The sequence below is a fragment of the Melozone crissalis genome, unplaced genomic scaffold, assembly GCF_028551555.1.
Source record: "Melozone crissalis strain CALT ecotype California unplaced genomic scaffold, PUWL_Pcris_2 ptg000029l_1, whole genome shotgun sequence".
Lineage (NCBI taxonomy): Eukaryota > Metazoa > Chordata > Aves > Passeriformes > Passerellidae > Melozone > Melozone crissalis.
In genome coordinates, this window is record NW_026535807.1 from 16,805,910 (window position 1) to 16,832,799 (window position 26,890).

At 48.4% G+C, this 26,890-nt stretch overlaps 1 protein-coding gene across 2 annotated transcripts in view; it reads left to right on the forward strand.

Annotated features, from left to right (window-relative positions):
* The window catches only part of BSN (bassoon presynaptic cytomatrix protein), an 87,044-nt gene that overhangs the window by 18,881 nt on the left and 41,273 nt on the right, over positions 1–26,890 (forward strand). Inside the window, exons 2-3 of one of the 2 annotated variants that reach the window (XM_054280675.1) lie at positions 2,682–3,081; positions 25,838–26,641. In XM_054280675.1, the coding sequence (XP_054136650.1) occupies positions 2,682–3,081; positions 25,838–26,641 (1,204 nt within the window). Of the gene's footprint in view, positions 1–2,681; positions 3,082–25,837; positions 26,642–26,890 lie in introns of those variants that run through there. The other variant, XM_054280676.1, reaches the window with a different exon arrangement.

The window sequence follows — 26,890 nt, forward strand, 5'->3', positions numbered from 1 at the left end:
TTGGATCATCCTTGCAGAAGATGCAGTGAGCGTGGGCCTGTGTTTGATTCCATATGACTATTCTCATGTTCTTTCCTGAGGCATCTCTCCTGGACTGAGTTACTGTATTTGACAGACCAGATGATTTCTTCTGGTCTTAAAATTTCACGGGTATGTTCAACTGGTGCAAGTGAGAGACAGCACAGCCTGTGTCACAGGGGGGTTGAGGCATCCTGGATAATTATAAAATAAATAAATGCAGTGTTGGTAGAAGTGCATGGAATGAAGCTGCTGCTGGGAATGGGATGGAGGTGGTGCCCAGCATTACTTAGCACTTGAGAAAGTGCAGGGAGCTGGGAGGGAGCTGGAGCCCAGTCTGGGAAAGCATCTCTGGAGCAGCACTGACCTGCCAGACAGGGAGCACCAACACCCTCCTCTGTCTTATGTGCCAGCAGTGAGGCTCAGGGCAAGATAACAGCACCTGCTGTATTGTTCCTCAAGGGCTTTTCCATTTCCAAGAGAGCCACACTGTTTTGGGTAGGAAATCTGAACTTGTCTGTGTGTTATCTGACAGCTCCCTGATGGAGTCAGAATTCTTACTGGTTGCAAGTATTATTTTCATATCAAATGGAGAAAACCCCTGAATTTTTAAATTTGCAGTGGAATAGAATGACAGAATGGTTTGGGATGGGAGGGAGCTCACAGACCCCCTGGATACACCTTACTGGATACACATTCCACTATCCCAGGTTGCTCCAAGCCTCATCCAAGCTGGCCTTGAACACTTCGAGGGATGGGGCAGCCACAGCTTCTCTGGGCAGAAAACCATTCTGCTGTTCCAAACAACAATTATTTATTTGACTATATAATGTTATTTCAGAGTTGTTTAATACACCATTAGGATAGGGTGTGTCTAATACGTAAATGCTGAGGGTTTTATAGAAATATTAAATTTAAGTGAGAAGGTGCATTTTGCTTTCTGACAGTACTTCCTTCTGGTGTCTGGGGCTGAGCTCTCCAATCTCCACCAGCTACACATGGTTTTATGTGTTTATGAGGCAGTGGCTCTGCAGCCCTTGACATCAGGAGTCAAACCCAAAATATGAACTGAAGGGTGTCAGAACTAACAATGGAGGAGCAGCACATGCCAACAACATTCATGGCAGGTGCTACTGTAGGGCCAGGAGCAATTTTCTCTTCAGTCTAGAACAGATCACTCTCTCCCTTAGTGCTTTGCTTTATTATTATTGTGATTCTTTCTCCAGAGAAGTGGGTTTCAACCTGCAGACAGAAAGTATTCCCAAAGTGCTATTTTACTATTTATTTTCATCCGACTTCCTATTACTGTGGCAACATGCACTTTGAATTTCATTAGTTTTATGCATTTAAGTTCCCTTTTTAAACCTTTATAAGGTCAGACCCTGCTTGGGTAAATCAACAATGTATTAAATTTGAGGTTCTGAGTAATACTTTTCCTTAAACAGCTGTAGATCACAGGTAGTGAGGGCATTAGGGCTTCTGCTTTTTTGAGAAATATTTGTGCACATTACTGATAAGCACATGGACCAAATTATTTGGTAATTAGATGAGTATCTTCCATCATGGATTCATTCTCGTGCACTTGTGATCCATCAGCAGCACATTACAGGGTGCCTGCCCTGGTACCACACGGGAGGAGGGTGTGCAGGCTGTCATGCTGTGCACTGCAGCACAACAGCTCAAAGCTTTTGCACCTGGAGCTGCTCCAGAGCTCCTTGGGATGTTCAGGAGCATCCCTCAGCACTGTGGGGTGCTGAGCATCCTACACAGGCTGTGGGACTGTGGGACTGCTGCAGAACCAGCAGTGGGTGCAGTGCCAGCCTCAGGGCTGCTCCTTGTAAGTAGCTCTGGTTCCACAGGGAGGTTTCATCACCCTGTCCTGGGGACTAGAGTCATCCCAGCTGGCTTATTTTGCCCAGCCAAGACTCACATCACCCAGAAGAGGGTTCAGCTGGGGGCAGCCAGCCCACACCCACAAAACCCCTGTTGTCTGTGTTTGCCACTTCAGTGCTGATTACTGCAGGGGAGCCAACGTGCTCTCTCTTGATTTCCCACTGCTGTGGCCCCTGGGAAACAAGCCCTTAGCTGCTTTCACCTGTGACTGGCTTGGTTTTACCTGACAGGTGAGGAAGTACAAGTAGTTCTCCTGCCTCCGTTAGGCTTTTGGAGGGGTTTTCCTTTAATAAACGGGCTCTGGTTTCACAGCCACATGTGAGTGTGGCTGTGAGAAGCCAGTTTAGTGCGTGTTGGCCGTGTCCCTGCAGGCTGCAGAGCAGAGTCACGGCTGCCTCCTGCAGTGGGTTTGTGCTGGAGAAGTGCTGGGAGCCCCGGCTGGCAGGAGGCTGAGCTTCTCAAACTTCTCACGCACGTTTTCATGTGCAACTTTCTGACTAAAGTTCAACTCGGAATACACCGAGTAATTCAATTGCATCTCTGCCGCTGGGTTATGTAAGAGAAAGCTGAAATCGCGCCTCGTTTCGTAAGGTAACATGTATCCTTCTGCTGATCTGAGCAATTTCATGGTTTGCAGTGGGGTTCTGCTGTGCCTTCTTAGCTGAGCTGGGATTTTGAGGGGGAGAGGGTGTTGTAGCAGTTTTCTACATTAACTGGCATACAAACGTTTGAAACCTGGGCTTATTGTGTGTGTTTTGATGGTGTTTCAGCTCGCTGAGGAGGCCGGAGCAGCTGGAGCAGGCCGGGGGCCAGCGGTCAGCATCGCCCTCGCTCGCACAGCCTGCCGGCAGCTCCCAGAGCCCGCGGGAGATGCGGGGCCGGGGCCAGCCCGCGGCGGCGGCAGAGGGGCCGCGGAGGACGCTGCAGGTGGACGCCAGGAGCCAGGGCACGGGCAGGTCTCCCTCGGTGTCACCGGAGCGGGGCAGCACCCCCACCTCGCCCTACTCCGTCCCGCAGATCGCCCCCCTCCCCAGCAGCACCCTCTGCCCCATCTGCAAGACCACAGAGCTCACCTCCTCCCCCGGGCAGCCTAACTTCAATGCCTGCACTCAGTGTCACAGCAAGGTCTGCAACCAGTGTGGCTTCAACCCCAACCCGCACCTCACCCAGGTAATGCCTCCTCTTCCTCACGCAGCTTCCTGGCTGCTTCGGGTGGGTTCTTGCTTTCTCCAAGCACAGAAGTTGCACCTTTGCTTTTGGCAGCCGCAAAGCATTGACCAGGAGCAAGGGTTCTGCTGGTAATAAGGGAATAATTGTGATAATGTGAGCTTTGATGAAATGGGGCAGATAAATTAGTTGAAGGGGGTTGGTAGATCAGCAGGGCTCAGTCTCTGTTGAGACGCCCCAACAGGCTGAATTCTCCATTGTCAAAATTGTCCCTGAGTCAAAGGACTGTACAGCCAGGAGGGGAGCAGGGGGCTGCACTGCAGGCTGAGGTGAGGATGTCTCAGTGTCGCAGCCCTGACTCACAGCAGGTTCTGGTGGCGCAGGGAGGGCAGCGCCAGGAGTCGTGCACGACACGCGGCAGGGCCGGGGGAGGAGCGCTCCCTCCGTGGGATGTGTGACACGGATGCTCTGCGGCTGGGGCGGACCCGGCAGCGGTGCCGGAGGTGGTGCTGGGGCTGCCTGAGGTGAGGCGCTCCCTGTGCCAATCTTCAGGTTGCAGATCTCCACGCAGGGTGGGAAGTGACTGGATGGTTTTTTCAGCTGTTAAGAGGCAAACCGCAGGGGTTTCTGATCTTAAAACAGAAACTTAAAGCTGCACTTTGGAAAGCAACTGTGCCATTCCAGTGCTTGATAAGACAGGATTTAGGCACTGAAGCCCCCTGGATACCCAGGATTTACTGCCAGTAGCCATTTTGTGGTAAGCATGCAATGCTTGCTCCTGATGCTAGACACAGCAGTGTCTAAACATCCTTGTTTGAGGAACTCCTGCCTTCCAGTCCTTTATCCTGATGGAAGAAATCACAGAGTTATGGAATGGTTTGGGTTGGAAGGGACCTTGAAGATCATGTAGTTCCAGCCTCCTCCCATGAGCAGGGCTACCTTCCACTAGACCAAGTTGCTCCAAGCTCCATCCAGCCTGGCGTTGAACACTTCCAGGGATGTGACATTCACAGCTTCCTTGGGCAACCTTTTCCAGTGCCTCACTACACTGATAGAAAAGAATTTTTTCCTTTTATCTAGTCTCAACATACTCTTTTTGAATTTGAACCCATTCCCCCCTGTCCTGTCACTACATGCCCTTGTAAATAGTCTTGCCCCATGAAGGAGATACCCCTGCTATAATGATGCATAATTAGCTGGTTCCTGATATTACTTCACAGGTATTTACCTCTGCAAAGGTCCAAATAAGGTCTCAGATCTTAATAAAGACCCCTGAGGTGGAAATTCAGAGTCCTGCAAGGAAATGTCATGGGCTACTTTTCTGTTTTGCTTAAAAGTTTCATCTTTAATTGGATTTGCCAAACATTAATTTGGTGTCCAAGCATTGCCTTGAAAGTTGTCCCGTTACTCTGAACAGTATCAGTTAACAAGGAAATAACAAAATAAAAATGCAACAGTTTCTCAGTTTCTGGTCTTTTCTCTTCTGCTTTACCCACAGTTGACTCTACCCTGAGTCTCTCTTGCAGATATCAATATTAAAATATGTCTGTGCACAGAGACTTTTCTTAACTGCTCTAGGCCATTTTGCTCTTGGCACCTCTAGGTCTCTGTGCCCTCAGAAATGTGTTTGACTGCAGAGCATTTTTAAACATCAAATCAAAAAAGAATTGGACCTGAAATGGAAAAAGAGGTTGTTTTTTTTGGTCTGTCCTGAGTTTAATATGCATTTCAGCAGCAAGCAACCTTATGACTTGTAAGTAGGTCGTTGTGGGAGCTGGGGGATGAGAACAGTTGTCCAAGAGAAATGTTTGCAGCTCATGTTAGCAGCCCTTGTGATGGGCTGGCTGGGGGAGCAGCAGTGGTTGCTGCCTGGTTGGAAGTGTGACTCATTTTCCTCAACATCATTCCTTGTGCTGCTATCCCAGAGTCACACAGAGAGGTGCCTGAAGCATCCTGGTGCTGTTACTGGGGGGTGGTGGAGGCAGCTGGAAGGGTTGGGAAGGATCTCTGCAGGTTTCCTGTTCCACCCTCTGCTCAAAGCAGGGAAGGGATCTCAGTGCTGTACCCCGTCGGGTCCTGGAACCTTCCAAGGGTCAACGTGCTGGGCCCAGCTGCTCCACATCCTCCCTCACAGGGAAAACATCCACACAGTCTGATCCCTCCAACCCAGCAGGTGCTGCAGGGTGGCTGCACAGCATTGCTCATGAGGTGTTGTGTTCTCTATTTGCATTTCCTTACGAATGTACTTTCGTGTGTATAGTTGCTGCTGCCACTTTGTGCTGCAGTAGATAGGAATTTGTAACTTCTTTCTGCTTTCAAGGCTCTCTAGCAGGATTAAGTCACCAAAAATACCACATTTTCTAAGAAAATCAAACCCAAGAAAACCAAAGTTGTGTTTTGCTTGGTACATCCTCTCCTGTGCAATCTGTGGAAATGCCAGAAACCACTGGCATGGTGAGGTAGGAGCCACAGGGCTGGTTTAGCATAATGATCTCTCAAACTGTTTTGAGAGTTGTATATAAATATAAATCTTGTATAAACACTTTGTTTTCATTAGTCTTTTACTTGTATATATATCCATAGCATAAAATAGCTTTTTGTAATATATATTTAAAGAAAATAATAGTGCGTGAGCTGTAATCCATCAAGCCCTGTCTTGCCACTTTCAACTCCAAGAGCAGATTTTTCAGTGGAGAGTTGACTGCACCACCTTCACTTTGTACTTCAGTAATACCTTCTCCTCAGAAGCACATAATTCCCTTTGAAATACTATTTTTCTTTGGCTGTTATTTTATTCCTTTTTGTTTGGCTTGATGGTCATTTTATCTTAAAAGCAAGCCATGAATTTCTGTGGTGACGAAGCAATCAGCTCCTGTGGCATCTCGAGTTGATCACTTGCTGAGAAAAACAAAATCTCTTTTTGGGTTTTTATTTGACTGTCTGTTTATTCCTTTGAGCAACAGCTCGTTCTTGTTTCACAAGACTGGGCAAACAGAAGTTCCTGTCTGCTGCTGGTGTCACTCATATTTTACATGTAGATAATGATATTGTTCCCTCTGTTCATCCCGTGCCCCGAAATAGCTGCTGTCATCGTTTTCAATTTGGTCGTGTGCTGGTGAGCTGCTTTCCTTGTTCATTCACTTACTCCTGAAGGTCGGTGCTCTTGCCATAGACAGTTATTTTAAGCAAGGAAAGGGAATTATCAAGCAGGGAGCAATGGTGGCACCATTAAAGACAACAAGTTTTAAAATAACGTGCTAAAACCTAGCAGTTTGTTTCCAGTCCTGTGCAGAAAATAGGTTTTTGAATGGAGATGTGTTATTTTAAGTGCAACATTGCAGCTTTCACATTCTAGTATGATTTTTTAATTTCTCATTAAAACTTTTTTTCTACTTTTCCTCTGTGTTGTCTCTGAGGGTGTTTTTGGACAGCTTGTTCTGTAGGACCATACCAGTGATGCTGTCATCTCCTCCAGGGGGAATAGCTCAGTTTCAAACCAGTACAATAGGTTTAGAAAATCCTCTTTTTATACATCTCTCACTTTGTTCTGCCGCTCCTGTGGCTTTTGCCTGACTGATCCAGCAGCATGTTCATCTGATTGGATTTGCTCTGTTTGGTATCATAAGGAGTAACCTGCAGGCATCCTTTCTGCTTCTCTGGGGTTTTGAAGTGCTGCTGCACATTGCTAATTTGATAAATTAATTTCTTCTTCAGTCTTCTCTTAAAATTTGTTGGGTTGCTTTTAATTTGTTTTCTCACCATCCTAAATGCTAAACCAAAAACACGAACTTGAGTTTGATTTTAATCAAGAGAAGCAGCACAGCATTAAAACATGTGCTTTAGTTAGAGCTGAAATGAAACTCAAAATGCCTGGCTGCCTAATAAGTCTGCTTGGAACCACCTGGGATTACAGGAAACCTTTCTTGTCTGCCTTACATTTCTATTGTGCCTTTTTCAATTTGAAGTAGTGTTTATTAGAGGCAGTTTCATAAACATTCAGATGCACCTCCCTGAATAAAAGGAACATATTTATACATGTGTGTTCTTTACCAAATGACTTTCTTTTAGAAGGCCTTGCTTTTGTCCCCAAGCTGTTTTGATTTTATTTGCTGTATTTGTGCCCGTATTTATGACTTATAATTGTTAAGCTTCAGTTCTGCCCCACGTTTTTTAGCTCCACTTAGGGAGATTGAAGAGGTTCTTTGTATTTTTTTTTCTATGAATATAATGAATGATGAAATATTTTAAATATTTGAGAGCAAATCTGTTCCCTGAATGCTCTGTGCCGTGTAAGCTCATCACAAACCTTTGGTCACGGACCTTCAGCAAGTGAAATGTAAAAAGTCTTAAGCAGAATTAAAAACTTGCTGGTTGGTTTCCCAACAGTGGTCAGGGTTGTTTGACAGGAGAAGAAAATTCTCAGCACCTCTTGAGTTATCTGTAGCATGAGAAGGTAGCCACAAAAATCATTTAAAGTTTTTAAGTAAATGTTTAAATTGTATTAATGGAAAACAGACCATCAGCTGAGGAGATGTGACTGAAATAATGGGAGCATTGTGTAGGGCTGTGTTTATCCTGTCATAACCTCACAGCAGATGGTTTTCTGCTTGGTAGTATAAGAAAATTTGGGTAAAGTGGAAAAAAGAAGTTGGGGGAAGCTGAAGGGTGACACAATGCAGAGCATCTTTGGTGGGAGGAGTGGAGCTTGTTGGCACTGGAGGAATGTCTGTGGTCCAGAGCCTTTTCCACCACAGTCAAGAGGGGTGCCTGCCCACAGCATCACCTCAGTCACTTAGCAAATGACTGAAAAAAACTCAAATATTGAAATTATGAAGCCCTTCTTACACTGCTTTCAAAGGACCCCATTTCTCATTTGGTCCATTGTCCCAGTTGTGCACATTGCACCATGTTGGTCCAATTTTCAGTAAAACCCAGCATATTTGTGAGTTAGGGGCTCAGTCTAACTTATTTACCCTGCAGGAGGCTTTGGCTTGACTAGTGACCACTGGTTCAGAACCCCTGCAAGGCAAGGGCTGTGCTTAGCAGGCATGGGGGGTTATCAGTTCTACATTGAACCAATGGCTGTAATTAGTGGCAGTGAATCCCCATCTCTTCCTCTCACCCATCTCCTCTCCTGCCTGTCATTCATTCAACATCCAAGCAGTCACAGGTCTCTGATGTTGTGCAGGTGTGGGTAAAATCCTTGTTGGCATCAGTGCTTTCACCCAGGGCTGAGCACTGAAGGACTGGATGAAAACGGGGATCTACTTTGTGATAGATAATTAAACATGAGCATTGTGAGAAATTTGATCTCCCTTGTTTCTCCCTGCCTTTTCAAGCAACCAAAGTGTTCTTCACCTCTTTGGATCTTTATTGAGAAGCCATGAGGCCATGCTGGCATGACATTTCCTAAATTTCTAAGTTTCCTCTGGGTGAATCAGCTCCATGTTGGATGTAGCTCTTTGCAATGGGAGGGATGGCAGAGGATAAGCTGTGACAGTGATATTACATTTACACAGTCTCTTCTCTAGCTGAACAAGGCAAAGCCAACAAGGTTTTCTCCTGCCCTTGGGACCTCAACAAGTGTTTGTTTTCCTGGCCATGAAGCACCTCCAGCCTCAGCCATTGGCACATGTGTGGTCCTGCATCTCCTGCATGTCCTGCACCTGTATTATTGTGCTCATGGATAAACACAAGGCTCTGTTTAGAGGTTATAGTTCCCTCTCATTTTATAGAATAGGTGTTGAGTCTGAAAAATAAATGTTTCTCTGGTCTAGCATCCCTTGGGGCATTTCACACTGGTGTCATGCTTGTGGTGTCTGTGGGGAGGTGGGGCTGGCTCTGTCAGCAGTTGTCCTTCCTTGTGTTCACCTGTCAGCAGGTTCAGAGGTGTGTTTTTTCCTCCTGTGATCAGATCAAACCCCTGGACGCCCTTGGGCAAGCAGTGGTTTTGTTCTGCTGTGGTGTTAGACAGCTTTCTGTGTGTGTACGTGGTAGGTTGGACCCTATTTTCAGCCAGACCCCTGTGTTGCTGAGTCAAGTTGCCCATTTTAGAATGATTTGTCTTTTGAGATCATCCTCTTTCACCATATAGCTGTAAAAATAAATCTGTCGTTGGCATTACGTTGCAGATCTGGGAGAAATTTTCCATTGGATCCTGCTGTGCAATAGGAGTGAGATGTGTGTTTATTCCAGTTTTTCTTTGTTTTTAGCAGAGCTTCAGCCAGCAGTGACCTGCATGGACAGTGGGTGATGCTGTTTGCAGGAGCTGGGCCTTGGCATGCCTGCTACCTTCTCCTGAGGATACAGGAATTTGGGCTGCAGCTGCCTGGGCAGGAATGCTTGGCCTCTTCTGCTGCCACAGGGCTGCTCCATCCCAGTGTGTGAGGTCAGCATCTGCCCCATGGGCAGGTGGGACCAGTGCTTTCTGCCCTAAAGCTCTCCTCAAGAGAACCCTGTGACCTGGGCACTAAAACTCTGCTCTTTGTGGCTGCACAGAATATTCTGTGGATTTTTTTATGGTGAGAAAATATTGATAGGAACATGGGATTTATCACCCTGAACTAACAGGTTGTATGTATATGCATATTTGCCATGTTTTAGCCCTTCCTCACCATTGTCCTTCACCTCTTAATCCCTTTATCCCTACACCAGGTGTTCCATCCTGTATCTGCAGCGTTGCAGTGTAGGATGTGTCTGTTATACCTTGGTGGACTTTAACTTTTTTAATGAGGTGATTAACAGTGAATGAAGGAACTCAAATGGAGCTGGAGAGTAGCACACTTGCTCTTGCTGAGCCTTTCTACTTAGAAATGGCTTATTTGCCTTTTTGGCCCCTGCTGCAGCCTAAGCAGGAGCTTTTCCCAGCCATCCACAATGACGAGCGACTCATCTCTTTGACAGATCACAATTCAAGTTAGAGCCCGTGAAAAGAAAAAGCTCATGAGTAATTCTGGCTGTTTCTCCCGATGTGCCGCCTTTTGCTGTGCTCTGCGTGGATGATTCAAATAATGCAAAATTCGCTGGCAGAAAATGTCAAAGAAGATCTCTGCTAAAGGCTTGCTGGTGGCTGAGGGGGCTGGTGCTGCTCAGGGTGGGTCCTGTCCGCTCAGGGCCGGTTCGGCTGAGCCATGGGGACCCAGCAGGGGCTGCGGTGACATGTGAAATTGTTCGGAGGGCACGGGAGAGCCTGGCTTCCCGCGGGCTGCAGCGATGCTGCGGTGCAGAGGGGTAATTAAAACAACTGCAAGAGAAGAGGAGCCCTCCCGAGGGATGGGAAGTGGCCTCCTTTCCTCTCGCTTTATGAATGCCGAGCCCAGCGAGCCGCACGGGCTGAGCCCCGCGCCCGCCTTCCCTCGGTACATTAACTTACAACAAGCTGTTTGCTTGGATGAGACATGGTTTTCCTCTGGCTTCCAACTCCCAGATCACTTCATCATTAAAAAGAAAAGCCAGCTGAGGATTGGAAGCGGCTGTCAAGCTTTCCATCGTGGAGCAGGGTAGCGAGTCAGCGGCTCCCTATCTCTGAGAGCTTTGCTGTGGCGGCTGCTTCCTTTCCCTCCCTGCCCCTGAACATCCCCGGGCACAGGGATAGGATCCCTTACAGCCCGTGGTGGTGGATGGGGATATTTTGCTCACACGGGTGCTGCTCCAGGTTCTCCTGCGGGTCGAGTGTGTGAATTCTGTCAGTGTTGGAGTCGCTCAGCTCCTCTGGCGCGCACGCCGCAGCCCCAGAGCCGGAGCTGCGCAGGGCTGTGTGTGCAGCCCAGCCCTCGCTGTGCGCTCCGCTCTGTGGGGTGTGTTTGCTGCCGGAACGCTGCGCTGCCTCGGGGAGCGCTTAGGAGGAAACTTCAAGAGCTTTCAGTGCTTTGATGGGGATTGAGTTAATCCTAGCTGAATTCGTTCCTATTTACGGGCTTTCTACAAGCTGCAGAGAGCAGGGTGGTTGTAATGGAGGGTGTCAGGCGCTTTAGCACCCACTCTGCATCCACCCCTACGGGCGCTGTCCCAGGACTGCATCTTTGGTGCAGCAAGGGGTGCCCAGTGGGACAACCCCAGCGCAGGAGAAGGACATGGCTCTTCCCACCTTGAATTATAGTGACATACAAGGTCTGTCTGGTCCTTAAAGACAGAGGTGGTGGCATCTTGTCAGTGTCTCTTGAAACCTGAATTTAGCTGATCACCAGTGCTAATTTTAGAACTGTGTGGGCTCCCACCACAATGAACCACCTTGCTTCTTTCTGGCCCTGTCTCTTGGCCATGGTCACATTTAGATGCTAAAAAGGTATTTACATAGTGTGGTGGGCTGCAAAGCCTCAGAGATTTCTGAAAGCAGTCCTGTGTATGCAGTGAGATGTTTGTGGAATAGCAGTTATGCCTGCAGAGGTATTTCTCACCATCTTAATTCAAGCCTTGCTCCCAGACCTCACCCTCCTGCCATACCCAGCTTTTTTCAGAGATATGGTATGCAGTGGTGCTGCTGGACAGCCCAGATCTGAAAGGTATGGTGCTGACAGACTATGAAAACTGACTATTTTAACTCTGATTTAAATGGTGTTTTATCTCAGCTACAAACCTTTTGATCAAGGACAGCCGAAGGGGGGATATTTCCATTCTGGAGTCAGTTTATGTTGTAAATAGACTGTGCCAGTGGCATGGCTTTCTGCTTTGAGTAAATCAAAGCCAAATTGTTAGAATGGCTCTGGAAATCCAGGGAGCAAAATGTGATCTTAATGGAATGGGAGTAGACTATGCAGCAGGCTGGTGAGATTAAAGGTTTGTCAGGAGTTAAGGCATGTAGGTAACACAGCACTACATCAGCTAAAGTTGTTTTTGAAGACTGAAGAACAAGTGTGTCCCTCCCCTTTCTCTCTTGCTCCCTGCCCTGCCCGCTTTGATGCCCATCTCCTGTATCTTAATCGAGTCCAGCTGTTTGTGCAGCAGCATTGCAAAAAACCTTCAGGATGAGAAGTTTTGACATGGACTTTTTGTTCCCTCCCCAGCTCCTTTGCCACCCCCTTGCTGTGTCCAAGCTGAGGGGGCAGACTGGCCAGACCCTCAAACTGGAGACCTCCATGGCAGAAAGAGCCCTGAGCAGCAGGCAGGAGAGATGTGCCCACCAGTCCTACAGAGAGGGAGTTCTGGTGCCCTCCTACCTCCAGCCACCCTCTCCCCTTTCCAATGAGCACAGCCCAGTATTCCCATTAGACGGAAGCAGAAGCACAAACACTCGGGCTCATCTGTTCAGCAAAGCCCAGATTATTCTGAATCATCCAAGTCCTTATCAGAGCGCTCCAGCCGGCGCTTGCATCAGTCACAGCGCGGCTGCCGGAGTCGCAGGCAGCGCTCTGCCCCTTTTAATTGCCACAAGCCAGCAGCTATTTGAAGCCCTGTCCCCAAAGAGCAAACGAGCTTGTCACTGCTCGTAGCTCAGCTCTGCAGGAATCGCAGGATCAGCAAGCGCTCCCCATTAAAAACCTGCTAAGGACGCAAACATACAGGGCTGCACGTGTAGTGCTGCAACCAGCTGGGTGGGATGGAGTGGGCACTGCTGGGCTTGGACCTAGGAGTGAGAGCTCCCCTTGGGGTTTTAGTTTTGGGGGTTCTTTCCCCTCTAATTGCAGAATACCCCAGAAGCTGTAAAGGGCATGTTCCTGTGACTCCTTGAATATGAGGTTGCTCCAAAAACAGCTTTGTCATGGCTCTGAGCTGCTCACTGGTTCTGTTCAGACATTCTTGTTCTCTCAGGTATGCCATGTTGCCCTTCCTCCCCACAAGACATCCCATGCCTGGTTCTGATCTCCTGGAAGGCACTGCTTGCTGCCCTTTCCCCCTGAGAACCTCTGTTGTCAGTATGATGCCCACCAGATAAAATACCAGGTCTAGTGGAGAGGTTTGGCTAAAAACTAGTGGTCTGTGTTAAAATTACTCTGGGGACCTGAGAAAGAGTTGAATTACCAGTATTTCTGGATTCCTCTGAAATAAGGAGCATACTTACTGTAGGAGAGGCCTGTCCTTGGGTTCACCTACCTCTGTTTTGCCCACATGCTCTATGTATTGCAAAACCTTTCAAGCTTTGAGAAAAGCAAATACTCTCAGTATTTGATGGAGCACAGTATGTTAGTGCAAGACCAACAGTTCTGGGATCCACCCCAAAAGGTGAAGCCCAGTTAAAGTGAGCCCTTGTATCCCATGCATGGTGCTGTCATCTTCTCCTCAGCAACCTGCTCAAGGGACCTTTGGCGGATTGGGACATGAATCCTGATTCTTCTTGGAGTACCAAGTCAGTATGAAGATGCTGGGCCAGGCCAGCTAATGCCCTGAAATTTATTTTTACACACTCTACCTTATGTTGTGACCTGCCATATTAATTTTCCAGCTGATATGATTGTGGCTTTCAAATTGGAGAGTGCTTTGAGAACTATCCCCAAACAGGCATGCTGCTGCTGCCATCTGTCTTTGAGCTGCTTCTGGGATCCCACTACTTGCTCTCAGCAGACAATTGTTACTGCTTTATTGAATTAGGAAGAAAAAAAAAATCCAACTTCTGAAATATAACTAATTCCAGGTGCTAAGTCCCTTTTGAAACCAGGGGGAGATGTTGGAATAATAATGCTTTATGCAGATCCTGGATGTAAGGTTTTTGCAATTCTGCCCAAAAAAGTCTCATGATCTGATGGTTTTGAATGACATGTCATGTGGAGAACTCTGAAGAGCTCTTCTGCACTGAGGGATCTCCAACCAAGAGCCAAAATTGGGCAATGTCACTCTTACAGTAAAAGCTGCAAGCTTCCGTGCCCTTCCTAATGATTTTGGCCAGCTCAAGCTCTTACCCCAAGTCACCCTTCTTCTCCATCCAATTCCTTTTTCCGTATCTTCCAGCTGCAGGCACTTGCCCAGTGCCATCCAGCCTGCATCCTGCTGGGAAGGAAAGATCTTGGCATGGCAGGACCCTCAGCCTTTGGGAGTGGGTCAGTGTGCACCAAAGAGCAGCATCCCCATGGACCGCGTGCTGTGCCGCATCCCAACGCCTGCTGCACCCCGTGCTTCAGACCTGCTCCTCCTTTTCTCTCTCTGCAGTGTGCCAGCAGTCAGCCCACGCCAACAGACAAGGCTGTGGGCAGATAAAAGCTATTGGGAAGGTGGTGTTTATTTGGATATCAAATGTTTTTCCCTCCTGGTGCGTGGATCCTGCTGCTTGCCGCTTGCTGGCCAATCCATGCCTTCTCTGCCCGGTTTGAGGCAGGTTGGGGCTGATTGCTTGCAGTCAGCCTGGCTCCCACTGTTCAGCTGGGTGTTTTGATGCATGATACTTGAAAATCAGAGGCAAGATCTCTCCAGCTGAACCCCTGAAAGTGAGGGGAGCTGTGTCACCTGCAAAAAATGAGCCCTGTGGGTCATCAGAGTCAGTCCCGTGGTGATTACACCTGGCTTTACAGTCAGGGCATGACAACAAGTTTTAGTGTTTCTCTTCAGAAGGGGTTTCTGATTGGCATTGGAGCAAATCAAAGCAGGGTGAAATCAGCTTGAACTGATTTCAGTTTGCTCCACTGTAGTTTTCTTGCTGTCTGGATGGACATGGAGCACTGCAGCTGGCACTGCCTGTGTGCTGCTTGTTGGAGGTCTTTCAAAGGAAAGCTAAGAAGCCCTAGAAGAGCATTTGCTTCTGCAGTATTTTTGGTGTTTTACCTGAGTGATTTCTATTGTAGTGCCTTTCTCTTTTGTAGCAGTTTGTAGTCTTGCAGTTGAGTACTTGACCCTTTATTTGAGCTGAACTAAACTGTTGTAAGCTTGCCCAGGGTTTTCAGTTGTGCTGAGGTGTCCTAAGCAGGTTACTCTATGGTAATCCTGTGGGCCCCCATTCAGGAAGGCTGCAGAAAGCTCCTGAATGGGGTCACTTCAAATTTTGGCTTGGGTTGTGACAGAAAAGACAATCTTTCAAGTAGCAGGATTCTTTTTCATTAAGAGTTTATTCACCTTTCTGGTGTAATGGTTTACATCTCCATGACAATGCTGACTTCAGCTCAGCAAGCAAAATATCATAGACTAGAATCCCAGAATGGTTTGGGTTGGAAGGGACCCTAAAGCTCATCTCATTCCAGTTCCTGCTGTGGGCAGGGATACCTTCCACTAAACCAGGCAATTCCAAGCTCCATCCAACCTGGCTTTGAACATGTCCAGGGATGGGAAGTTCACAGCTTCCCCGGTCATCCTGTTTCAGTGCCTCAGCACCCTCACAGTAATTAATTTCTTCCCAATATCCTCTCCATTCCTGCCCTCTTGTCAGTGTGAAGCTGTTCCCTGTTTTTCTGTCCTTGTAAAAGCTCCCTCTCTGGCTCTCTTTTAGCCTCTTCAGGTACTAGAAGGGGCTCTAGGGGCTCCTAGAGTCTTCTCTTTCTAGGCTGAACAACTCCAACTCTCATCAAATCATTATTTGAATGACCAGTTTTAATCATGTTTTGCAACTAGCTTTTATTTTTTTGATGACAGGGTGATTGCTCTTGTAGACTGGCTGTCAGTGAAGTAACCCCTTCTTCAAGGCTAAATAATAGCTATAAAAATAATAATAATTATAGCTATAAAAACCCAATTAAAAGTGATGTGGATTTACAGGTATCTATGCAAACTGATTGTTTGCAGATTGTCGTGTAAATTTTATTTAGTAGATAATGACTTATGTCATTATGCCAGGTGTATTTGGATGTCCAGGTATATTTGAACAGGGATAGGAATTCCAACACAAAAAACCTATTCTAATTTATTTAAATTAGGTCGCTAGTGACTGGACAAGCTATTTCTGGGAAGGGGTGTCCAGGCTGGTGGAAATCTACCCAGTGCCTCTCCTCTGCTTCTCAGAGAGTCATAAAGGGGCTCAAGGTTTGTGGTAGGGCCCTGAGCCCCGTGGGAAAGCCCCTTGCATTTGTCTGGGGTCACTGGAGCCAGGAGCTGCTGCCTGCCCCTCTGCCTGGTTCATTTCCCCTCTGCCCTGGGAAGGAGCTGCCTGGGGTGGCTTTGTCATGGGTTTAGGATTAACCCTCCTTCTGGATTCCCTCCAGGTTGCCTTCTCAGGTCTCTCCCATCCAAGCATGGTAAGTTCTGGCTGGATGGGACTTTTCCTTCCCTTGGCAGTGCTCCTTCCTTTATCTCTTCCCTGGCATCCTGAGTGTTTCCCTTGTGGCAGGCCCTGGGGGCCTCCATGCTGCAGCACTGCATCCTGCCCTGCCTCTGCAGCTCATCCCCATCATCTGATGCAGTTCCTGGGAAACCAGTACAACCCAGGAAGGGCTGTGTGGGACACCCAGCCGTGTGCAGACCATGAACAGGAGGGGGATGTGCTGTGCCTGTCCCCTCCAAGGTGCACACCCATGCTTTGTCCCTGTTTCATTTGTTAATAATGGCATCCTCTCAGCAACAATAACCCACATGAAGGTCTGGGCTGTCCAGAGGGTTTTGTGGAAGATCAAACCTGCCCTGGGCAGCCTATTGCTCCTTTGACCAGCATTTAGTACCCAGAAAGGTGTCTTGGGATCATGGCATCTGCTTGCATTTCTTTTGCTGCAGCCATAGATTTGTGTTTCACAGATTGTGTGGCTAGCTGGATTATAAATTATTCATGACAGGCAACTTATCGTGTTTATCTGGAATAATTGAGCAATTAAGTCTGTTTAGGTATGTAAAAAGATTGTGCAGTGGCTTGTCTATCTTCAGGCCCTAAATTCTGCAAGAGCATTTGTTACATATTTAATCCAGAATAACAACAACATGAAAAAAAGAAAGGCAGAAGATACACTCTGCTTTGATGCACTATGATGTGTTCATTCACACAAGTTTTTCATTCCAGTGGCTTCACTCGTAAATACACACCAGCCCAGGATAAATTAGACTTAACTTGGCTTCTTCAGTCTGGAGAAGGTGTGAGACCATAACATCAGGTCTGCAACCCTGTCTCTGAAAACACTTTGGGCTGTTTATGCCAGCACCAGAATGGTTTTTAGTGTTTGAAACCTTCCATCCTAGACACGTGGGTCAGAGGATCACACTCCTCTCTGCCCTCATCACTGCTGTGCTGTACTCAGATGTTGATGCCGCCAAGGTAGTGCAAAGTTTGGGGGTGAAAGGACCTTTAAATATTCAAGAGGGTTTAGTTTAGTCCCTGAGCTACAGCCATTATCTCCCATTGCTGTAGCTGTCCAGGAAGGTTCCCAAAGGAGCTGGAAGCTCATGAGCAAGGCTACAACAGGGACCACTCAGAGCTGAATAAATGTGAGCCATGCAGTAAATGGATGATTTTATTCTGTGTTACTAATAGGAAACTGGGCTGCTTTTAAATTGATCTGTTCCAAGTCTATTTACTGGGAGAGCCTGTGCTCTTTATAGCATTATAGCTGTGAATTGCATCGCTGCTGCACATGACACCCCGAGGAGCCCCGTGGCCTCATGTATTCCTCTTCTTTGGGCAGGAGGTACCAGGGAATGGAAAGTTTTGAGCTCCTGTGCTCCCTCCCAGGCTGCTATTTTAGTTCTGCAGGAGACAATGAGTGAGCAGGACCGGAGGCTCCTGTTACTCAGGACATCCGCCCTTCGGCTGGCGGCAGGGCACGGGAGCAGCAGCAGAAAAAGGCAAAGCAAGCCATTAGGCTTTCCTTGGCCGAGGGGCTCCCGTGGAAATCCTGCATTACGGAGCCAGAGGGACCTGGGGCTGCACTTAGAGCACCTCGGTGTGCAGAGCTCGCTCGGCAGGTTGAAGCCCGGGGTGAGCGCTCTGCCCGGCCCGGCCCAGGGAGCAGCATCCTCCCAGCACATACAGACGTCCAAATCTTTCATGCGCTCCTGCGGACGAGGAACAAAGGCTGTCTAAACAGGAGCTAGTGAGGCAGCAAATCGCACAAGAAACCTTCCCTAATGAACTGGAAGGACTTGTCCCTTTGCCTGGGGCGGCGGCACTGCCGGTTTGCTTAGCTAGGCAGCGCCTTGTTTGGCGGGGGACCCGCGCTCCGGGGGGAGCAGAGGAGCAGCGCTGGCTCTGGTGCTGGAAAGGTTTCCTCTGCCCATCTGCTCCTCTCCGCCAGCCAGGGCAAGCAGTGAAGGAGGGGATGCTCTCACTTCCTGAGGAGTTAGCCATGGGGGATGCTGCCGGGGAGCACCGTCCTGCCTGTGACGGCGGATCGAGGTTAGTTGCAAAGCTGTTGGGCGTGCAGTTATTTCCTTTGGTCGTGTGCTTCATCCCTGTGTCCGTGCTTGCGTGGTGCAGGGAAAGATGGACCAAGCAGCGCGGTGCAGGTGCTGGAGGTTGTCTTTGAAACTGCAGAGCCTCGTGGGGGTCAGCGCTTCCTGACACCCTTTGGAGACAGGAGATGTGCTCAAGTAGCCTGGGGTTGGTTCAGGGAGTGCTAAGCAGAGAAAGGAAACTGTTTGAGAAGTGACTCATAGGATGAAATGGCACTGTCTTATTTCGCAGCTCGATTCTCTGGACAAACGCACTTTCCCATCTGTTATTTGCAGGGAAGGAGATGAGTTTGGGGGTTGGTTCCTCTCACTCGCCAGCAAGCGAGCAAGTTGATTATTTTCTGGCAAGCATTAGCAGGATGATTACTGACGGCTCTGGTGGCTTCCCCTTCTGGGCAGGAGTGCCAAGGACTAGATTTTATTTGTATTGAGATGTTTGAAGATAAAGATGAGCATAAGGTGGCCTTTTTGACAACTGACTCGGTGCCTCTGTGACCAATTCCCCTGTCAATTAAGTGCTGAAACAGTCCTAATTGCACATTTTCTCTGGAGCCCTGGATTCTCCTCAAACTGTGCTTTAGATTTGGACCAGGAAGCTTCAGCCCACGCTGCCTGCATGTTTGCATCCGCCTCCTCTCCACCTGGATGCAGGCGTGAATTGTGGCGATGTCTTGACATGCAGCCTGGCCCTGGGCACACAACAGCTCCTGCACCCTGGGCTGCTCATGGTCCTCCCAAGGCACCTCAGGAGACTCCATGTCCTGGTGTAATCCATGCCCCTCAGGTCAGACTCTGGCTGATACCCCACATCACAGCCTCCACGGGACGCTTTGCAGGCTCCTCTTTGCATTTGCATGTGAGCTGTGCACTGATCCAAACAACCAGGGCTGTTTTTCCTGCCCTCCACACATGAGCTCCATGGCACAGGATCATGGAATGGTTTGGCTTGGAAGGGACCTTCAAGATACCTCATTCCAACCCCCTGCCATGGGCAGGGACACTTTCCACTAGACAAGATTGCTCATGGCCCCATCCAACCTGTGCCTCAAACACTTCCAGAGAGAATTTAATTTTGCTATAAAACAAACCTAAAACTTCAGAAAAAGGTATATATTTGTCATGCACTCCAGTCTGGGATGGTGTAGGAAACCTGATTCACATGGTACCTTTAGTTTTTTCCCTGCATCAGCAGCTGCTCCAGGATTTGCTGAGCTTTCCCTGCTCTCCTGCAGCCATTCCCACCTCCTGCCTTCCCAGCAGTATCCCAGCTCCCCACAACTTGCTGTTTCTTCTGTTCTCTAGCCAAGGGCTGCCTTCTAGCTCTGCCTCTTCCCTTGGATGAGGATATTGTTTAATTGCAGAGTGTGTATGTGGCTTTGGCAGATCTCAGTGTGACAAGTAAAACACGAGACATGCCCCCCAGAGAGCTCCTTGGGACTGGACCCGGCAGGCACGGATGGAAGGGACATTTCGCTGACTGGCTGATTTTGTGAGACAGCATTCTTCATGTGCAGGCAGAGCTGCTGAGCTGAAGACACTTAAGGACACTCTAGGCAGGGCACTGGCAGCTCTTGGGAGAGGCCAGGCTGTTGCAGTGTTCCTCCAGGATAAGCCAGTAGCAGCCATGAATGAAACCTGTCTCCATCCAGTCAGTGATCCTGCTGTTGAGCCTCTCTGTTAGTCTGATTAGCACAGTACCTTCATTACCCAGTTCCAGCTGGGGTTATTTTTACACTCATACTGGTGCCTGCAGAAGGCAGAGGGAGCTGTGACCTTGGGGTGCATCTGCTGGAGGGTGGCTTCATCTGGGGAAGGGGCCCATCAGGGCTCTTGGATTTGAAGGGCTGCTGCCTGAAGCATCCTGTAATGCTCTTCCCAAACATAGTTAGGGGCTTTTTTTCAGGATTTCAGTTTTGTAGAACTATTGAATACACAGGTTTTCGGCAACTTGGAGAAAACCCACATTCTTCTTCTGTTCTGAATTCCCATGAACTTGGTTTCTATTTTTTCAGCTCGTTGTACATCTCATCTCATGCCAAAGGATGAGTGTGGGTTGTATCTTCTGCTGAACAAAGCTTATTTTCTCTGTCCTGTCCAAAATGGTCACCTTTGGGTGGGATTGATCATGCTGGACTCAAGATGACTTGGGATCTGTTCTTCTCAGTCTAAAATGATTGTTTAAAGCAGGTCAGAGGGCCTGAGCTCAATGGCCTCCTCTGACACAGCTAGCATGGTCAGTGGCTTTGGCTGCAGTGAGGTCTAAATGGGTAAAGCTGGTGAGAAACCATTCCATCTCAAATCTCCAAAGTCATAAATATGGTAATCTAAATATGGTCTCTCCATTTTGGTTTTTTTATTCTTCTGTAGTAGGATAACATCCTGGGTGACCTCCAAATGGTCCAAAATAACCAACCCTCAGCAAAGACAGAATTACTCTTAATTATAATCCTAAATTTTGGCGTGAAAATATCTTGGATGTTCAATTACGATTTTTTTCTGCTTACAGTGCTCATTTTAAAGCTTCTGCCCACTGCAAAGGCTGAACTCTATACTCAAGATACTTTTAGAGCTGTATTGTCTTACCACAGGGGAACAAAACAACCTGCACATAACCAGCACTCCCTCACATCTCCTGGTAACAAATACTGGGGATGGGCTATTTTCACATAGTCTCCTAAAATAGGTGGTGTTAGAATAACTGCAGAAGCCTTACAGACTCAAGCTGTGTCTGTATCATTTCAGATCCCTTTTAAACATGTGCTTTTCTTGATGTTTTTCTGGATGATTTGGAAACCACAGTGCACAGAGATGGATCTTGGTCCCCCTTATGTGCCTGCTCTGCAGAGGGTCACAATCTAGCCCACCATGCCTGTAATTTTATACGTGTGTGTGTATATGTATATTCAATTTATAATTCTTATCAATGTTTAAATCTGCACTGGGCAGAGCCAGCACATGCTGTGGATATTCCTGCTGCAATTTTTTAAAAGAAAACGCTGATTGGAAAGTTTTCATTCCTAACAGGATTTGCAAATGGTTGGTGCTCACAGGACAGCACTGAGGGGGGAGGCACATCTGCCAGCTGTGACCCAGCAAGCACTGCCACTTGCTGACCTACCCATGCATTGGGGAATAATAAGATTTGGAAGGGAGTTTGAGGAATATTCTGGGCTATTGGAGGGTTCTGTGGTGGGAAAGGTAAGGCTGGTGGTTGTAGGTGTGTTGGGAACTGCTTGGAGGCTAGGGCAGGTCAGGTGTCAGATACAAACATTCCAAATGTCCATACAGATGGGATGGTTCAAGCTATCAAAGCTTGTGAGACCAGAACAAGCACAAAATACCCTATAGATGAAAGGCCTGCAAGCTTTACCTCCCTGAGTCTTCTGCTGAGCCCAACAGCATGTGTATAATTTGCTTTAATGGTTAGAAACATCTGCTGTTAAAAGTGATGCTTAATATATTTGGCTTCAACTTCCAGTCATTAGTCCTTTTTATGCTTTTTTCTGCCTAATTAACAACCTTTTAGTACCTGATATTGTTTCCACTGAATGTGCTGCTATATCGTAATCAAGTCACTTCTTAATCTTCTCTTTGATAAAGGAAAAAGATCAACCTCTTCAATTCTCTCATTTCAGACATTTTCTGCATCCCTGGAATCACTCTCACAGATCCGGCCCGCATCTCCCGCAGTGTTTTACTAATCTCCTTAAAATGTCGGTGTGGAGCCGTGCAGGGCTCTGGAAGGAGTCCCTTGGTGCTGAGAGAGGAGGCTCAGCCACCTCCTCACTCCTGCTTCCAGCTCCAGGCTTCCTGCATGGATTGAGCACAGGTTTGCTAGGCAGTAGGGACTCATCTTCATCGATATTTAATATAAGGGCAGCTGGAACAAGATGATCTTTCAAGTCCCTTCCAACCAAAACCACTCTGATTCTGTTGTTTTACCAAACCCACTGTGTGTGAGTGGTGCTGCCTGTAGTGAGATGATGATACCTTGGCAGTGGTGAATTCTTGTTGTCCCCAGCTCAGCCAGGTAACCAGTCTGAAATCCATTTAGCATATTCACTCTTCATATTCTATAGTGCTTTTTATTTTTGTCAGCATGTCATACAGTACTAGGTCAAAACACCTTTTGGACATCAAGGATATTGCTTCTATGCATTAGTAATATCAGATGTGCAGAGAATAAAATCAGGTTTGCTTTGCTGTGACCTATTTTTCCTAAACCCATGTTGATGAGCGTATTTGTGTGTCCTTCAGTTCTCTGCACTTTCTGCCTTGGACAGATGTCTGTCTCCCTGTCCCCTGCAGGCCATACCTTTGCCTTCTTCAAGCAGAAGACTCTTCCAGCCTACTAAAATTTCCTCTTAAAAATGAACATCAGCACACAGCAGTTTTCTTAGTTCTCTTATAGCTCTTGGATGCAAAATTATTCAGTTCTGCCAAATTTAAATATCTTCTGGTGCTGGTAGATGTTGTTGGATGTTCTTCTCGATTGCTAATAGGATGGAAATGCTTCATCCTCATAACGAGTGTAATCCTTCTTGTTCCCAAATGTTCCAGGACAGTGATTACAGCATGTCCATCATATCTGTCTTATTAGCATCTCTTCCATCTCCACCCAGTGATGGACTCCCATCCTTTCTAGGAAGAGTCTGGGTGTAAATCTTTACTAATCCAACCCCTGAAACTTTTGATTTGGTGAGGAACTGGGCAAACAGGACACAGAAATAGATGGAATGGGATTATTTCATTATTTGCATCACCATCCTCTAAATGCTTCAGATTCATCATGCAGGGGGAAGGTGCCTAGAAAACAGTAGAGAGAAATGGGGGAAAGAGTATGAAAAGAATTATTTTTTCCTACTATTTCTTTATCACCCAGGCTTTTCCCTTCTCCTTTCTCCTCCTTGGGGGAAGGATCTTTGGCAAGACAACTCAGCCCTTCCTCTGCTATCTTCCCTGCAGCATCCTTTAAGTTGTCTTTGATCTGTGTAACCCACATGGTGTGTCATCAGTTGCATCAGTGGAGGCCGGCCAGGCAATTTGTGATAATCCCAACTCAATTTACATTTCAAATGCTTGCTCTGGGAGCTCACGCCCCACTGTATTTCCTGCAGCTTTCTCCTGCTTCCCAGGACAGATGTTCCACAGCAGTTCCTCACCAAGTCACCAAGGGCAGTTGGATGCTCCTATCCCATCTAAACACCCCCTGGCTTTTTCCTGTCTGGGTGGTAGGTTCATTGTGAAAAGAAGTGAGAAGGTTACAATGATCCCGTTGTTCTGCAGCCCTGAGCTGAGGGAGGTCCTGGTGGGCTTGTCCCTGAGCCATACCCAGCTCCTGTGGCCCAGGCACAGTGCCTCCCACTGCCTGGGTTTTCCTGGAGGAGCCTTGGCCAAGGGCAGAGTGGGGGGCTCGGTGTGGCACAGGGAGGGAGTGGAACTCCCCCCAGTTTCCACCTCACCAAGGGTCTTAAAGTGCGGGTAAGGAGATTATGTGGAGAGGGAAGATTTGAATTTCTTGCATCCTGGGAACAAGAACCTGAATAGAATGGATTGGTTCGCCCTTAATTTGAGCTGATGGGGATGCTGGGCAAAGCTGATGGGATTTTGGTAGACACTCTCTTGAAATAGAACTGTGGGGAAAAATTCCAGGGGGTGTGAAAGCAAAAATAACACAAGAAATTTTGGATGTCAGAAGAGAGACAGCAAGACCCTAAGAAATTATAAAAACTGAAGTACTATTTTCAGGGACTAAATATAATGTGGCTCCTTTGGAACAGCTTGGAGAAACGACAATGTAGCACAGAATTGCTGGGGAAAATTGAGGCTGTTTTCCCTCGGCTCCAAGGAAGGACTCGAGCGGAGGCTGGTGTAGAGAGTGGCGTGGGAGCTCAGCAAGTACAGGGAAGTCTGGGAAAAGCACAGAGCTGATGTGCAGCCAGCCTTGTAAGGTGATGGGGAGAGCTTTGCTGGAGGCAATGCCAAGCCTTGGCACCCAGCATGTGCTGGGCAGAGAGGGGAAGGAGCGCAGTGGGCAGGTGGAGGTTTCATCCACCCCCGTGAATTTGAACCCATCTTTCCTAGCTGATCTGAATTTCCTCAGTTTTAAAAGTTATTATTTGAAGGCTGGCATTTATGAGAACCCTTCTGGGCAGGAGACTTGTAACAAGGGATTTAGGGCTTATCTGCCTCACCTCTCAAGGACTTGTCATTGTGTCCCATCATGAGACCTACAATAACACCCAACTGCATCTTGCAGGCAGCTCCTGTGAGCAGAAAAAGGTTGAAATGTGCCTATTGTGTGATTGGAGTGGAGGGGGAAAAACCCTGTGGCCAGGTTATTAATCACTGTAGGACCAAAAGGCCACACAGACCTGGAGCTGCAGGACTGGGCAAGGTGATTAATGTCTCTGCAGTGGGGATTAGGCTGAGCCTTAGAGGTGATCTGTAACACTGGAATGAAGAGATGGCTTCCAGAATGAAAAGCAGGAAAATGCACACCTGGTGCAGTGGGTGCAGGCCTGTGGGATGTGCGGCCTGCAGGGAGTGCAAGGGCCAGGAGCTGTTGGGGACTGCCCCTCCCAGGCTCTGTGTCTGTTTGTCCTGGGTGCTGCTCTGCTTTTGGGAATGTTCTGGTCCTTTCTGCCACCTTAGCTGCTTTTCTTGGAGAAGCCTTTTGCAAGCAGACCTGGCCATCCTGCTGACTGTGCTGTATATTAATGCTTGTGGAGCTGCTGAGCATCCTGGTGATTCCTCATACGGAAAGGCTCTACAGCCTCTTTAATTAACTTAATTTAGACATTAGTGTGTCACAGGGAACATCTCTCATGGGGAAAGTCTTTCGTTTATCACCACTTAGCCAGGGAACTGTTCTATTTTTCATTTGCATGCAAAAGTTCATCATGGTGAGAGTGTAAATTAACCCTTTGCTCCCCAGCCTGCACTTCCCTTCCTGGAAGTGCAGATGCATTGTGCAAGGAGCAGCACTCTTTGCACTCCCTTGTAGCATTCCAGAGCCAAAATTTGAGATGGAATATCATAATCATTGCACTGATTCCAGAAAATCCATCTCTGCTAGCCCCAGGGAAGCGCTGAGCATGGCACAGTGGTGTTTCCTCATTTGGCCTTGGCTATTCTCTTTGGTATCTCTGGTCAGGAGGGAGAAAATGGGCTTTGGGGAGTTGGTGGAGCTATGAGCCCTGGGAAAGGCCCCTCTTCCCCCAGGAGAGGCAGAGCCTCATGGCAAGCAGTCACTTCACAGCAGAAGCCTTGGAAGCAGCCCAAGGCTAATTAAAGCTGGCGTTCACGCTGGCATGCTGTGCTGTGGGTACCTGTGACAGATGGGGGCTGCTTGCCCTGACTGCAAGGTACTGCTACTGAAGAACATGGTACCAAAATGCCTTTCAGGGGCTGATGACTGGTTCCTGTGGCTAGGTGGGGTCTGTTTGGGGAGAGGTAAGGGTGTGCTGGGGCTACCTGCAGGCAGCTGTACCTACCTATCACTCACTGCCCCTGTCCTCTCCTTGTCTCACAGGTGAAGGAATGGCTGTGCTTGAACTGCCAGATGCAGCGGGCGCTGGGGATGGACATGACCACCGCTCCTCGCTCCAAGAGCCAGCAGCAGCTGCACTCCCCCTCACCGTCCCCCTCCCAGTCCCCGGCCAAGCACCCACAGCCCCCGGCTGCAGATAAGACCCCGCCAGCCCCCCGCCCCCTGCCACAGGAGCAACCCAAACCTCAGCCCGCAACGCCGCAGAGGGAACCGCACGGCCAAGGACAGCCAAAACCTCAGGAGGCCACCAGGTCCTCCCCGCAGCATCAGGCCAGGGCCTCCCCGCAGCATCAGCAAGCCAAGCCTTCCCCCTCTGAGCAGAGAAAGACGCCGGGAGATGCGGGGGCCAGGCCTGCTGCTCCGGGGGCTGGAGCACCAGAGCAGCCCCAGGAGGGGCTCACGGGGAAGCTCTTCGGCTTCGGGGCATCCCTCCTGACCCAGGCCAGCACGCTCATGTCTGTCCAGCCAGAGGCCCCTGCTCCGAGCCAGCCGTCTCCTGGCAAAGTGCCTCCAAAAATTGTCTTCAGCGACGCCAGCAAAGAGGCTGGGCCCAAAGCCCCCGGGGCGCAGGGCCGGGCTGGTGCCGCGGCGGCGGCCGCGAAGCCGGGCAAGGCCGAGCAGGGTGTCAAGCCAAAGGAAGTGCCGAAAGCGAGGGTCTCGTGCCCCCTCTGCAAGGCTGAGATCAACGTGGGCTCCACTGAGCCCCCCAACTACAACACCTGCACCACCTGCCGGCAGCAGGTCTGCAACATGTGCGGCTTCAACCCCACGCCTCACCTCGTGGAGGTAAGGGGGTGGTGGGGTGGGTATCTTCTGATCCAAGGGTGTGTCCTCTCTCCTTGCTTAAAATGGAGAAAAGATGGTGTGCTTGCTTTCAAAGGGCTATGAAAAAGCCTTTAAGGAACTGCTGAAGCTAATTTCCTCCTGGGGCAAGCTGCAGGGCTGGAGTCCATGGTCCCTCACCTCTTGGCAAAGACATGGGTTTCATGTGTGTACACTGATTTCATGCAAGGAACAGAACAAGGCATGGCTGTT